This window comes from Eimeria tenella, genomic scaffold, assembly GCF_000499545.2.
Source record: "Eimeria tenella Houghton genomic scaffold, Eth_scaff17, whole genome shotgun sequence".
Taxonomy (NCBI): Eukaryota; Apicomplexa; class Conoidasida; order Eucoccidiorida; family Eimeriidae; genus Eimeria; species Eimeria tenella.
In genome coordinates, this window is record NW_013541545.1 from 403,666 (window position 1) to 417,185 (window position 13,520).

General features: G+C 53.6%; 3 protein-coding genes across 3 annotated transcripts; 1 reads left to right on the forward strand and 2 right to left on the reverse strand.

Annotated features, from left to right (window-relative positions):
* Positions 1 to 892: 892 nt before the first annotated feature.
* On the forward strand, positions 893 to 1,738 carry ETH_00026695 (uncharacterized protein; the record flags this gene model as incomplete). The annotated part of the gene is made up of 1 exon (XM_013373760.1): positions 893 to 1,738. One exon carries the CDS (start codon positions 893 to 895, stop codon positions 1,736 to 1,738), a length of 846 nt encoding a protein of 281 aa, XP_013229214.1.
* A 793-nt stretch (positions 1,739 to 2,531) lies between these two features.
* On the reverse strand, positions 2,532 to 8,925 carry ETH_00026700 (uncharacterized protein; the record flags this gene model as incomplete). The annotated part of the gene is made up of 14 exons (XM_013373761.1): positions 2,532 to 2,646; positions 2,808 to 2,914; positions 3,124 to 3,283; positions 3,573 to 3,637; positions 4,164 to 4,271; positions 4,511 to 4,610; positions 4,929 to 5,024; positions 5,336 to 5,424; positions 5,575 to 5,658; positions 5,776 to 5,906; positions 6,054 to 6,228; positions 6,399 to 6,613; positions 6,726 to 6,860; positions 7,044 to 8,925. The coding sequence occupies 14 exons, from the start codon at positions 8,923 to 8,925 to the stop codon at positions 2,532 to 2,534; spliced, it is 3,462 nt and encodes a 1,153-aa protein (XP_013229215.1).
* Positions 8,926 to 10,735: 1,810 nt separating this feature from the next.
* On the reverse strand, positions 10,736 to 12,706 carry ETH_00026705 (uncharacterized protein; the record flags this gene model as incomplete). The annotated part of the gene is made up of 2 exons (XM_013373762.1): positions 10,736 to 11,418; positions 11,620 to 12,706. 2 exons carry the CDS (start codon positions 12,704 to 12,706, stop codon positions 10,736 to 10,738), a joined length of 1,770 nt encoding a protein of 589 aa, XP_013229216.1.
* Positions 12,707 to 13,520: the final 814 nt, after the last annotated feature.

Sequence of the window (13,520 nt, forward strand, 5' to 3'; positions counted from 1 at the left end):
ATGGGACGGCAAGGGACCCTCAGCAATGGGGCGAACGGCGAGGTTACTGCTGCTGGCGTTGCAGCTGTCACTCCTACCTTTGTCCCTGCTGTTTCCGATGCTGTTGTTCATGCAGCTGCTGCTGCTGCTGCTCGAGGAAGAATTGCTGCTGCTGCTACTGCATGGCTGAGAACCCCGCTATTTTGAGGTCTTCCCGTGGTCGGTGGCAAGGGTTGTGCCGGCCACGCGCTGCGGCATGCAGATTCTCTACTGTTGCCGTAACAAAAAAAGAGGCATGAGGCTGAAAGCCTAAGGCCTTGGCACTCCATCCCATGGGCCTCTGTCGAGCCTCACCGCCGCCCGGTGCTGACGTGTTTGGGGCTCTCAGGGGCAGGCTCGTGGAATATAAACCATATAATGGTCAATAATGTCCGCAGTCATAGAAGTGACCTATGTAAACGGCATATTTGCCTTTGCTGTAGCAACACTACTGGCTGTTGTGCAGCATGCCGTCTGCTGATGCGAGGCCGCGAAGTTAGAGCAGCCGCCACATGCGGTACCCAAACATGGGAACGTTCCCGCTGTATATCGTCAAGCTTGTGAAATTCCTTGCGGGGTTAGTGTCTTTGTGGCATCCACTATGATGTGTATCCTAATGCCACCATAAACGTCATAGGGGTCTTGCAAATGCAGGCGCAGGGGTCGCCATTCCTGCCTGCCGTCGACATTAGCTTCTTTTTGTCCGAATTTGACAGTAGTCGAGAGTGACAGTTGTCTGAATTTGGAAGTTTCTACGGCGTTCCCTGCTAACCACCACGGGCTGAAACACAGGCCGCTGGCTTGGCCGTTGCCCCAGTTCGCAGACATTACACCGTAACAGCAAACGAGCAGAACAGGTACAGCGCTCCTGTCCATGCAGCGACCAACCTGGGGAACGTCTGCGCCGTTCACTTCAGGAAGTTACAGATGGAGCCAGCAGCAGCAAGTGAGACGCGGAGGTTCTAGGCGCCCTCGAGGGGCCTCAAGTGGACGTCCTGCTGTTGGCTTCAGAGGCTTCCAGTCATTCGCATCATCCACAGGGCTTCTTCCTATCCCTCCGAGGGCTCTGGACGACCCATGGGAGGCTTTACACCCTAAATACGGAGGCATCCAGCCCCTAGACGTCCCAACGGAAGAGGTCCAAAGGGAACTGCAGGCGGAGGTCGCGCGGCAAGTTCGCCTGCAGCGGATCTTAGGAGTGAGAGAGAATCTTCTAGGAAACGGGTTTGACGGAGCAGGAACTGTACAAGCGCAAGCTACGTGCCTCCCACAGCCGTCAGGGTCGCCCCTAGAACGAGTCGGCGTGCCCGAGGAATTAAAGTATCTGGCAACGGCACAAGAAAAACAGCAGAGTGACCCAAATGACATAGAGGGTTGCAAGCGCCCGAGCGAGCCCCCATCTATCCCACCACAAGATCTGCATAACATGGAGGCCACTTCCTTGGTAGCGCGCACTCGCCCATTGGTTTTGCCCCCGCCTCAGTTTGGCCCGAAGGATGCTGAAGAGGGGGCGGCGGCTTCCCCAGTGAGTAGCACGAATTTTCTCGTAGGGACGGGAAATGATGGTCATAGTAGCCTTGCAGGGCGGCGCACGGATGAGCCCAAGCGGGGCCTGCGCCTTCCTGCAGTCATGATGAATCTCGCCGGGGATCTTCAAGGCTCACAAGCCCTTTGCCTGGACGAGGAGGGCATTTTGAAAAAGCTTCGACGCCATGTTTGAGTGAATGCACGTTTTCACCACGCAGATATCTTTCAGCTGAGTAGCCAAGAGGGCTCAGTTTGCCCCAACTTTAGCCCTCTTTTTCATACAGCATCAGGAAAGTTCTAGTTTGTGTGTTTGTTGATGGCGTAGGAAGCCCCATTGAGACAATAGCAAGCCAGTCAGTTGACTCCCAGGACCAGCACGTAAACAGGTCACGAAGTGGCTTCAATGTGGGAACCGCCTCTCTTTTCGTGCGACCCGCAGCCCACTTCGTTGTGCCACAAAAGTATTTTGTATACAGGGCATATACTGGTGGACTGAGTATGCAACAAAAAAGGCAACAAACACTGTACGAGTGCATACTCTGGTCGCCTGAACTAGGACGGTTCTTATGATGGGGATGAGTTCACTGCGCACGGCGAGAGGATACAAAGGCAAATCGGAAGTGCCCCAAAAGAGAATCCGGACCAGATAGGGTGCAGTGTTTGAACGTTAGGGTGCATCCCAACACGTACACCTAACCCAGAATTTCAGTGCCAACTGCAGTTGTAGCAGCAAAAACTAATCCCGTAGGGGCTGCTTGCACGTTTGTCCGCATGCAGCGTCAACGGCGAGGGCCACTTAGGGCCCCCTCAGGGCGGCGCTGATAACAGCTAGTCGATTGTCCTTCTCCTTCAGTTCCTGCATAGCAGCAGCAGCGGTGGCTGTCCGAGTCCAACGACGTACTGGTCATAGTAGCGACACAGTGCACTGAGAGCATGCTGGGATTCTCAGGGGCCCGTTTAGGTGCAACACCTCGAGAGAGCGGACCCTACTGTACCTGTTGCATGCGGTTCAGCATTTCAGACTTGGCAGCTGCTGCTGCTCTGGCCCCTGCTGCAGTTTCCACTGCGGTTTGCAGTCTCTTTTCTAAGTCTTCAATGGTGCTGTGTATCTCAAAACACATAGTCCCCCAAGACCAAGCATTCGTAACACTTCACTATAGGTCTCGCGCTGTGTGATGCTTGTGTGCTAGAAAGCATATGCACGCATTTGTATCTGCGTGCTGCGTCATGGAAGCCGGGTGCAATCAAGTGCGTGAAATCACCTTTCACTACACCGATTGCGGGCCTTGAGTGCTTCATTTTCCTTTTGAAAGGCTCTCAGCTGCTCCTCAAGAGAGACTTGGCGCAGTGATGCTGCTCTCGCTTGGCTCTGCGGCAGCAACGAATTGACCAGTGCACCTCAGTCTCTTGATGCATGCAGACACACTCGCAGAGGCATGCAGATGTAAATATAAACGTGCATGCATGCAGCGTACCTACGCGCGGAAAGAAGTAAAGCAATATAATCCAAATTGGCCACAGGCAAACCCGTGCTTAAGCATGTAGAAATCGACTCGCGACTGCAGGCAGGTCGCCCACCTCCTGTTCCCTTGCCATTTGCTGCAGCTGTTGCTCCAGCTGCTGCAACTTCTGCCTTGATTGCTGTTCACTGTTTGCTGCAGCATGCATGCGCGCTTCCTTCAAAACTCCGTTCTCTGCCTGCTGTTCAGCTAGAGCCTTCATCACCAAAATGAGCTGTCTGAGACACAGTGAAGCAAGCGCAGTAGATCGACTTATCCGCTTGTGGTTCCGCTGCATGAGTGCTGTTACCACTCCTACTAACCAAAAAATCCATGAATTTCACAAAAGCAGCAAGAAGGCAGAACCCAAATCATGACAAAGCCTCAGATGCAGCTGCTGCTATCCCAGAAGCAGCAAGCACAACATTCGCAACACAACTACGCCAGTACCCAAGCAGCACCAGAAGCTCCGGCTTGGCACTGATGGAGTGGCAGCAGGAAATCAGGCCGGACCGCAGTCCGTCTCACCTGAATTGTTGCTCGTTTTCATCCTGAACCCTCTCGTAGTTGATTTGCAGTTTGTTTTTTTCTTCCTGTGGCAAAGGTAGATAAGCTGTCGCGCTGCCCTTTACTTAAACAGATCGAGGCGAGAGAGCACCACAGCTAAATAAAAACAATAGAAAAAAAACAACGGTCAAAAGAAGGAACACGTTTATCAACTATGAACTAATGTTTTTAATCAACAAGCAGATCCCAGTGCCAGCTTATGAGTTCCAGCCGCTAAGACAGACAACAGAACCCCCAAAGTGACAGATAAGATGGAGCAAATATACGGAAAACTGACGTATACACCCAAAGGCGCGTAAACGTACGTCTGCATATTCATCTATTTGCACGTATTTACAATGTATGTACAGGCAAATACACACGCCGATATCCATATATCCATGTAGAAGCGTAGAAACAAGCACATGTGAGCTAAATAAATAACTGTTTATATGTGTACAAGTGCCTTCGTGCGATTTTAGAAGCCATGCCTTGTGTCCGGGCAGACTTGAATCGACCCTGCTCAGGAACATAACAATTAGGGCTGCACCTGTGTGCAGCCGCGAAGTTCACCTGCAGCTGCCTGTGCTTTTCAGTTAGCGCGGTAAGGGTGTTTGTTGTATGCTGCTGCTTTTCTAAAAGCGATCTTAGCTTCGCTTCTTGCTTGGATATCTCTTCCTTCTGAGAAATGCATATTCGTATTGGTACAAATGTCCTATATAAATGCACAACTTTGATATGAAAGTATTTATATACAAAGCAGACGTCGCTCTAAGTCGAGTAACCTGAACAGGGCACACTGCTTAGCCCCAAAAAGGTCCGCCGGCCAACTGTGCTGCAGTCACAGGATTGTTCGCATTTCACCCTTTCAGGAAGTTTAGCAGCAGCACCAAAGATAGCAAATGCATAAGCACGTGTACCTGCTTGACGTTAATCGCCGTCTGTATTTGCAAGTCGCGTGAGATCTCTGAAATGTCTGGTACATGCGGGGTCCTTCCCTCTCCCAGGTTGGACTGGAGACTGCGAGAGCCACGGACACACTGCCTTAAGCAACACATATATACTCACTTGTGACCTGCTGGCAACTGGGACCCTCTCCCAGACCCCCTGTAATGCGCCATACGTAGAGCTTCTGCTCTTGTCAAGCCCACGCCTTCTCGTTCCGTGTGTGCACATCGTGGAATACATCACCGATCCCCAAGTGCACAGCGGTAGACAACACAGCAGCGGCAGCAGCAAAAGTAGCGCCTGCAGCGGTGGCAGGAGCAGCTGCAACTGGTGTGCAGCAGCAGCAAGAGCAGCAGCACAGAAGCAGTACCAAAGGCGGCAGCGACTCACGTGGCAATAGCCTCTTCCTTTGCATCTAGAAGTCTTTGAAACTCAGCGACAAGTTCTCTACCTTTTTGTTGTTCGGTTTCCAGTTCACGCCGCAGTCTGTAGCTCACCAATACAAGCAACACATATGGCACCAGCAGCAGCAGCAAGCACCTGGAATTTTCACGTTTTCATGCCATCAAATTGCTGAGGAGTTGACAGAAACAGCATCTCCACCGTGGACTGGACCATGCACGCCAGCAGGAGCAGTCTTTCACTGTAAACTGAATGTGGAAAAAAGCCAGGACTCTCGACCATCATTATTACGCAGTCATGAATGAGTGGGAGACCCCTGCGGCTCTGCTGCACAGTCCAGTAGTGCTACTGGGGGCTCAGCTGTAAGTGGTAAGTAGAAGTCCCCCCGAACGGACTTTCGGGCCTCTTCATTCAGGCGCTGTTCCTTGGCGGAATGAAGACGCTCTTGTCTCTCTGCCGCCTCCCTTATTCGATTCACCTCCATCTGCATCCCACAGCACTCCAGGCCACGTACCCTACTCCTAAACCCTGAGTTGTCAAGCCCAAATCATATGCAACATAGCTCAAAAGTTGACAGGAACAGCATTCCCATCGTGGACCGGTTGGAGTCTTCGCAAGTAGTGACGAGGCAAACTGAGCACGGTGCGTAATAGAGTGCTGCAGTTTTGACCTCATGGGCTTCATTGGTAACGGCAAGGCGCTGCGCTGCCTGCGCGGCCTGCAGCAGCAAACAGCAAAGCACGCTCATCAAAGGCAACTCAGTTCAGTAGTGCATTCGCAAATGCATGAGTATATGCAGCGGCAAGTGCAGCAGCAGCAACTTAAACTGCTGTACGCTGTTCTTGGCCTCCGCCCTGGTCTGTCGCAGCTCCTTCAGCTCCACCAGGCGGCTGCGAGCCTCCTCCGCAAGAGCAGCAGCCACTGGCCTGCCGCTAAACTGCCAGGATCCGTCTTCAGAAGCACAACCTGCAGCAGCAGCGGCATCAGCTCACTTCGCCCATAGCAATAGCAACAGCCGTCACTTGTGGCATGCACCAGGAGTAAGAAGCCCCTTGTTGACAGAAATGAGAGCTGGGGAGAAACACAATTAGCCCCGCGGCACATGAAGCTCACAGAATTTGCTCAGGCCTTCCAGCCGCGCCATGAAGGGGCACCTTCCTGCTGTCCATAAATCTGAATGTGCGCCGGTTCCGCATGCAGCAGCTCCATCTACTGTTGCTGCGCCATTTTTATCGCTAGAACAAATGCAGTTTATGGGTGGCAACGCCCTCCAGCAGGCAGGGATCGACTAAGCGCAACAAACTCCGCAGGCTAGGGATGATCTCAGAAAGGATGCCGCTACCAGGCACCGTCAACGGCTGCAGCAAGGGCAGCAGCACTGAAACCAACACCAGCAGGTGTGGCTACAGCCCCAGCATAAGAAAAAGCAGCTAAGACCGCAGGAAACAGTGACAGTACCAGCGCGCAGGACTTGAATACAACCAAGAGTGCCTCTTCTGCTTCCGATGCCGTCTGCGGTGAGCTAAGTGGCCCAGCAGCCAACGCTGCAGCCGCCCGCTGTAGCAGCCGTAGGGAACGCGGCATGTGTCTCTTTGTGCAAGCGCTCAGATCAAGCGATGCATGCAGCGCCCGTAGCAGCAACCCCATGTCCCCCTGCTGTGCTGCTTCCTCCCCTGCAGTAGCATTTCCAGCAGCAGCACCATGGGCGTACACGCTATGTCGTCAACAGACCTGCCGTGGCTGCAGCTGCTGCTGCCCTTCGGTGCAGCTTGTTCAGTGGTATACCTGCTATAGAAAGAGGGTGGATACATAGTGTTTCTACAATAGATCCGAGGGCCTCTGTGCCATCCCATAGGGCGGCAATGAGGCACAGGCACGCTGCGCGCCGCAATCCCAGGGACTTGTTTTCACCGCCGCGCACTGCAGCAGTGGGAGGAACAAACACGCAAATACTGGACATGAAGGAGCGAATCACAATACGGCTGCTTCTGTTGTGGAGAACCCTCAGGCGAAAAAGAACTGCAAACGGGCAGAAGCAGTGCAAGCTACGTCGTATATCTACAACTTCAATGACTGCTGCTTTTCGTGCACGGGCAAGCTTACGCAGCAAACCTGCGCTCGCTGCCAAGCCGGCAACAACCTCTTCTCTTTGCTGGTGAGACATGTACCTCCCTATGCCTCGCGCGTCTTGGCAGCTGATGCACAACTCGAGAAAGGCTGATATGTACAAACACCCCAAGTCATCTCCGTTTGTTGCTATGTAAAAAAGCGACGGAAGACTCACAGCCGAAAGGGCAGCGCTGCTGCGACCTCTCCCAGGAGAGGTTTGTGATGGCTGTCTCTGCTGGTTTTGCTGCTGCATGTGCTGGTTTTGCTGTTCCCTTGGAGTGCCATCATTGCTGCTGCCAAAACTGGCACCAGCAGGAGATGCCTGTTGTGCTGGTGGTAGAGTATCCAGCCTGAGGGCAACAGAAGCCCTCACAACTGGGCTGAAGAGACACAGCAGTGCCAGCATCTCCGCTATGGGGGAGGCGCACGACAATTGCTCCTCAACAGCAAAGCTGTCTTTTTCTCCATCTCCTTCTTGGTCAGGTGTAACAGTGTCGCATGATGTCTCAGATGTTGCTTTTTGCTGTGCGGCTGCAACAGCAGCAGCAACTACTGTCTGTAGGGACTGTAAACAGACCGCCACAAAAGCCAGAGCAGCATCGTACGTGCTGCTGCCAACTGCTTGCTGCATACGCGGTTCTTTGAGAGCCTCTCTGAGACAGAGGGCGCAGAGCCGCTGCTCCAGCGGCCTCCGGAGGTGATTGCGTACAGAAGCAATGAGCAGTGCCAGGAGATGGCGAACGTTTGTAGGGCTAAATGACCCGTCATTGCTGCTGCTGCTGCCGCCGCTGCTGGAGAGGCGTCGATACACTAGCCACGCCACGACAGCCACCGCGGAATCCCGCAGGCTCGCCGCCTTCCCAAGCAGGCGTGCGGCCCCCCGCTGCACGGCCTTGTGAAGACCTCTCAACGGGCCACCGCGCGCTGCTGAGGCTACGCCAGGGAGAGCAAGGAGGCCCTCATAGGCACCCAGCAAAGCCAAAAGCAGCACACTATCACTGCTGCTGCTACTGGGTATCGTGGGGTAAGGAGGCTCTGCAGCAGCGGCAGCGCTCGCACCTGGTGTTGCAGCTGGCGCCGCTGCTGCTGAGGACGGCATATTCCGGGTCTCTGCTTCTGCCGCCGCTACAGAAAGCGCAGCGAGAAACGAAAATGCATGGTCTCCTTCAGCTGATTGCAGCAGGGCGGCAACGTCTGGTGTGGCAACGAGCGACCGACAGAGGCAACTAGTGATATAGTACAGAGTCATGATCACGCGCCGCACAGCAACACCTGCCAGGCCGCAACCACTGAGGGCCCCCATCAACGTGACTCCCCGGCTCAGCCAATCCTCTGCAGAGGGCACATCGGCTTCCTCACTCTGGGAGGCGCCTGGCAAACCAAGCCCTCGAGGAGATGTGGGCTCCCCATATTCAATGCCATTTTCTGATAGGCAAACACTGCATAAGCAGCACAGAACGCGGCAGAGGTGGCGCAGCACTGGGGGCCCTCTGGGGTGCACCTCTTTCTGTGAGAAACCCTTGCTGCTGCCCTCCCAGATGATGATTGTATCTCTGGCCGCACTGGAGGCGCACACATCAGCCAGTGTGGTGAGCGCTCCTAGGTACTTCTCAGCCTCTCCAGAAGGCGTAGGAGCCCAGCCCTCACGAGATTCCGCCCACACAGAGGCTCCATCCAGCACATGGAGCGCCTCCACGACTTCAGGAGGAAGGGAACGAGGGCTCTGGCTCTCGCTGAGGCTCCCGGCAACGCCGGCGACCCCACAGTGCCCGGCGGCTCCCAAGTCGCATATCTTTCCCGTATCTTCTTTAGACTGAGGCGGAGTCGGCGCAAGGCCGAGCTGGAGCTCGCGGGCAACGCCCCCAGTTGCCCACATGAAAAAAGGTCGGCTGGATTCGGAAATGCATGCAGCGTGTAAGTTTCTCAGGGCAGCTCGGGTCCTTCTCGACTCAAAATGGAGAAAACCCTACCTGTCTTGAGCAGTCCAGAGCTGACTCACAGCGCAGAAACAGTTGGGGTGCGGGCAGGGGACTTTGAGTAGATGCAAGGAGCAGATTGGCGCAGGAAAGTACCGGAATGAACAGAAGAATTTACTTTGTTTTTTCTTCAAGTGCCTTGAAGGATTATTAGTTGAGCGGGTTAATACCTAAACGCATGCAACCCCACCTGACTACCACCCTCTATTGGGAGCAGAGAGCACACGAAAATGCAGCAGGCGTGGGCTACCAAGAATGTTAAGCTTATAAAGATGAAAAGATGCAGACATTACATCCCTGAGAGCGTAAAGAATAAAGTTTGAGCAAAAGTGCCGTACATCGCCTTCTCCCTGCGGGGCCGTAGGGTTCGAAGAAGACTTCTATCACTCGGGGCACCATCGCTGTCTCTCTGGATCTCGTTATGTATCTACAGAATTCGTACTTGCCAGAGCACTTATTGGGCCAGGGAAGCAGTGCCACCGCGGGCTCACGGTGGCAGATCTCGAGACGGCAGAATCAGACTTGCACCAAATTGCGTACTGGGTTGCCCTCTACACTGCATCATGAGATCCTGTGAACACCAGAGTTGCTAGATAGATATACTATCTGTTTGCAAGCCCTAACAAACGGCTTTATGTACTCGTGGCTTGAATGTCTAGCATTCACGCCGACTTTTCCTCAATGCCATAATATCCAGGGACTGTTTCGAACGGCTCTTAGCAACCTTAAGCGCTAAAATTGATAAGATTAATACGAAATGCAATGAACTGGACCTTTCTCGAGCCTGCCAGTCTTCTCAGTGGCCACGGCAGCAGCAGAACTGCACAACGTGGAGGATTACCAAATGCACACACACCACGCTAGATTTTGTTTCTTGAACATCTCTAGGCCAACAGAGGTGGCGCGATAAGCTTGAATCCACGCTGCTGATACGGTTACCGCCGGGGGCGATGTGAGGCTCAGTCAACCGTGAGCCGCAATTTTGCTGTGTTCACACTACGGTTGCTGCGTAAGCGTTGGCCCTTTGAGTGCTATAGATGCTGAGTATCGTGAAGAGATGCAGGAGGGGGGCTTTAATTTATATGCATGCTCACGCGTTTTGATTTGGGCTCCTTTACTATCTAAGGCGTGAAATATAATGCAAGTTAAGCAGAAAGAGGGAAAGAGAGAGCCTCGTTCATCACTTCACTCGTGAATCTGTTACAGCAGCTTGTGACCCCGCAATCCAACTAACAGTAAAAGCATACGTACAAAAGACTTGTTGCCTGACTGAGGGAAGTGCATTGCACATCAGTGGCATGGTACTAGAAGAGAACTATCTTGAAAAGCTTTACCGCGTATCTTTGTGTACCACTTGGCAGATGTGATGTGGTCAATACCTTCGAAAGCGGCAGCACGTCGCCCGCTCGAGTTGAATATTTTTGCAGATAGAAGTTGCGTGCACTGAGCCACGCATACGAGGCGACGCAGACAGATCAAATGTTGCCATTTCGCTATACAGGAGAAGTGGAAGCAGTGGCTCCCGCTGATGCTGCTCCTGCAGCAGTTTCTGTCCTGCTGGCATGCCAGACCCCAAGTGTCTTCCCCACAGCGCCTTTTCCTTGCAACATAACACGTAGCAGCGTCATGTTGACGCAGAAGTGCACTACTGCAAAGTTGCGGGTGCTGCTGCGCCTTCGCAGCAGCAAGACCGCAGCCAACAGGCTACTGTCACAGGAAGACAGGTTCTGCCTCTGCTTCTGCTTGCTTTTTCGTCCACTCTGCGGCCCGAGCTGCAAGGGACTGAGGACCGACATCAAAAAGGGTCTCTTCGAACTCTGCAGCAGATTGCCTTCCCAACGGCTGCTCGCTACACGGCCCGTGAAGGCTATGCTGGGGCTGCTGCTCTAGCCGTTGTTGCTCTAGCTGTTGCTGCCCTAGCTGCTGCTGCTTTTGCTTGTGTCCCATGGGATCATCCTGGGGTGTTGCGTTGAGCATTTGCAGCCAGAAGACTCGGGCGTTCACACTGGAGGGAAACCGTTGGACTGTCCAGGCGGCCTGCAGCCGGTGCGGCTGCTGTTCGTGCTGCTTTTGCTGTTGCTCGTGCTGCTGTTGTTGCTCGAGCTGCTGCTGTTGCTCGTGCTGCTGCTGTTTCCCGTGCTGCTGCTGCCACCTTAACCTTAGCATGGACCGAACAGGCAACAAAAGTCTGCTGGCGGAGGAAATCCAGGCTGCCTCCCAGCGCTCTGTTTCCCTTCGCTCCCATTTGGGTGTCTCGTACACGGTGTCTATCCCTTCAGCTGCTAATGCCCTAATAACCAAGCCTCTTGTAGATCCTGGGAGGCAAAGAGAGTCTGGAGCTGTCAGCACACAGCCTCGAGCTGCCGAGTACACCAGAAGATTACTGCTACACCCTGGGGACACAAAAAACAAACGCCACAGAAGCTACATGAACAATAGTAACTGTTGCGGGAGAGGTTTTGCTCAAAAGGAACGCACGTGGTCACAGAACCTGCAAGAGCAGCAACACCACCGCCAACAGCAGCCGAAGTACCAGGAACACCCGAAGCGGCGTGTGACTCAAGCGCTTAGTGTACCGTCCACAGTGTTCTTACCTTCAAGGAGAGACCCTTCGTTCTCAAGGATAACCTCCTCAATGGGCCTACCGATCTCTGCCGACGCTAGCTGAGCCTCTCTTAACAAGCTTTGCCGTTCCAACGCCCAGTCCGTCGATTTCACGCTGGGCTTGGCACGGCCCTGGTGGGGGAACAGCAAGACGTTGCACCACCGAATACTTGCAGTGGAAGTGGTAGCTGCTCTGGCGTTGCCAGCGCCGTTGCTAGAGGATCTTTGAAGTTGTGACTCTGGTACGCTACTTGAGTTTTGGTAAAGCGCTTGCCGCTCGAGCTGCTGGTCGTGCGACCGCTCCTGCGCCAGCGGTACCGCTGGTGGGCTGTTGCAAATGGCTGGTGAAGGCAGAAGAGGCTCAGCGAGCATCAAGAGGTTCAGGGGGGAGAGGCTGCCATTCTCTTCTGTTGCAGAACTAGGCTCGTAGCAAGGTGTTTCTTCTGCTGCTGAAGAGGCCTCAGATGCCTCTGGCGAAAGCTGTGGCAGACCCAAAGCCGCCAGTATTTCTGGAAGCGTGCGGGAGGTCAGCATCATCGTCACCGCCAATTCTACTCCCTCAGGCAGCAGTGGCGCATCTCCTGCTGCTATTTCAGTCCGTGTTTTTAGTTCTGACTCGGCCGGTGACAAGGCATAGAAATGGCTCAAGCGTAGCAGATTCCTCAGGTCCTTCCAGGCTCTAGCCCTAAAGCGCATGAGATCCTCGGCGGACGGGCTGGCGGCATCTTTGTTTGACGCGTTGTTTGACGCCTTGCTGGGAGTGCCAGTATCTGGGTCGCCTTTGTGGGGGTCTTGCCTGAAAAGAGGGGAAGCCGTCGTTGACGACGCCGCAGCAGACCTCAGCAGCCTGAGAAGATTAGACTCCACCCCTAACAAGCGCGAGCCGCTCGCTATGGTGCGGATAGCTGCGTAGGGAGTTCCCGGGAGGGCCAGCAGCAGAGTGGCCCTCCTGAGTTCAATATTAACAAAAGCATCACTACCGCAAAGCAGCACTCTGCGGCTCCTTGTCGGGCATAAGGGAGCGTGGAGTCTGGATTGACAAGGTGGCATACTACGCTTAATTGCCGCTGTTACCATATTGATAGACTCAGTATGAGTCAATTCTGAAGACCGAATAAAGAACTTGCCGCAGACACACCGGACATCGAGGCCTCACAGAAATGGAGGAAGCTCGGAATGGATAAAATCAGCCCTGCGTCCTCCGGGATGCTATCACTTTCCCTTTATCTTGTTCAAAACAAGGAAAGTGGGGGAAGGTAACAAGAGCACTGAAGACACGAATGCCACAGCAGATACAAATGCTCTAGTCTGGCCAGAGAGCCCAATGCTGCCATAAGTGCCCTCTTGTCGAGGAAATACAAAAAAACCATATTCAACTGTCTTCAAAATATGAATTAGGACTCTTAAACTGGAAGCGCATGGAAATGCAGTCGCCAAAGTCAAAGGAACCGACGGTCGTAAGTAGAGCTATGACCAATGGCGGCCCTAGAGGGCCCCTAGAAACTGTTGGGTGGGGTTGTTGTTTTCATATTTGTCTCCGGGTCGTCGATTTATCATTTACTTGCTTTTTTTCCACAATCAAACTTCATGAGCGGCGTCGCATCATTGTTTGGCCCCTTGCTCTCCTTTCTCCCAGCTCCATCGCCACCTTCTTTGCCCAGGCACCACTAGTAACAACGAAAGCCACTGACCACTTCCTATCCCTGTATCTCCTAGGCAGGTTTAGACCCTGCATGACTCACCAGGTAGGCAGGCCTCATGCTGGCATGGGTGTTGGGTAGCTGTCAGGTGTTTCCTACAGGGAGACTTTTTGAGGTCTGTGGACTGTGGGGCCCGATTGCGCTGGTACGACGCCCTGTGTGTTTACGTGTCTGCGTATATGTGTGTATGC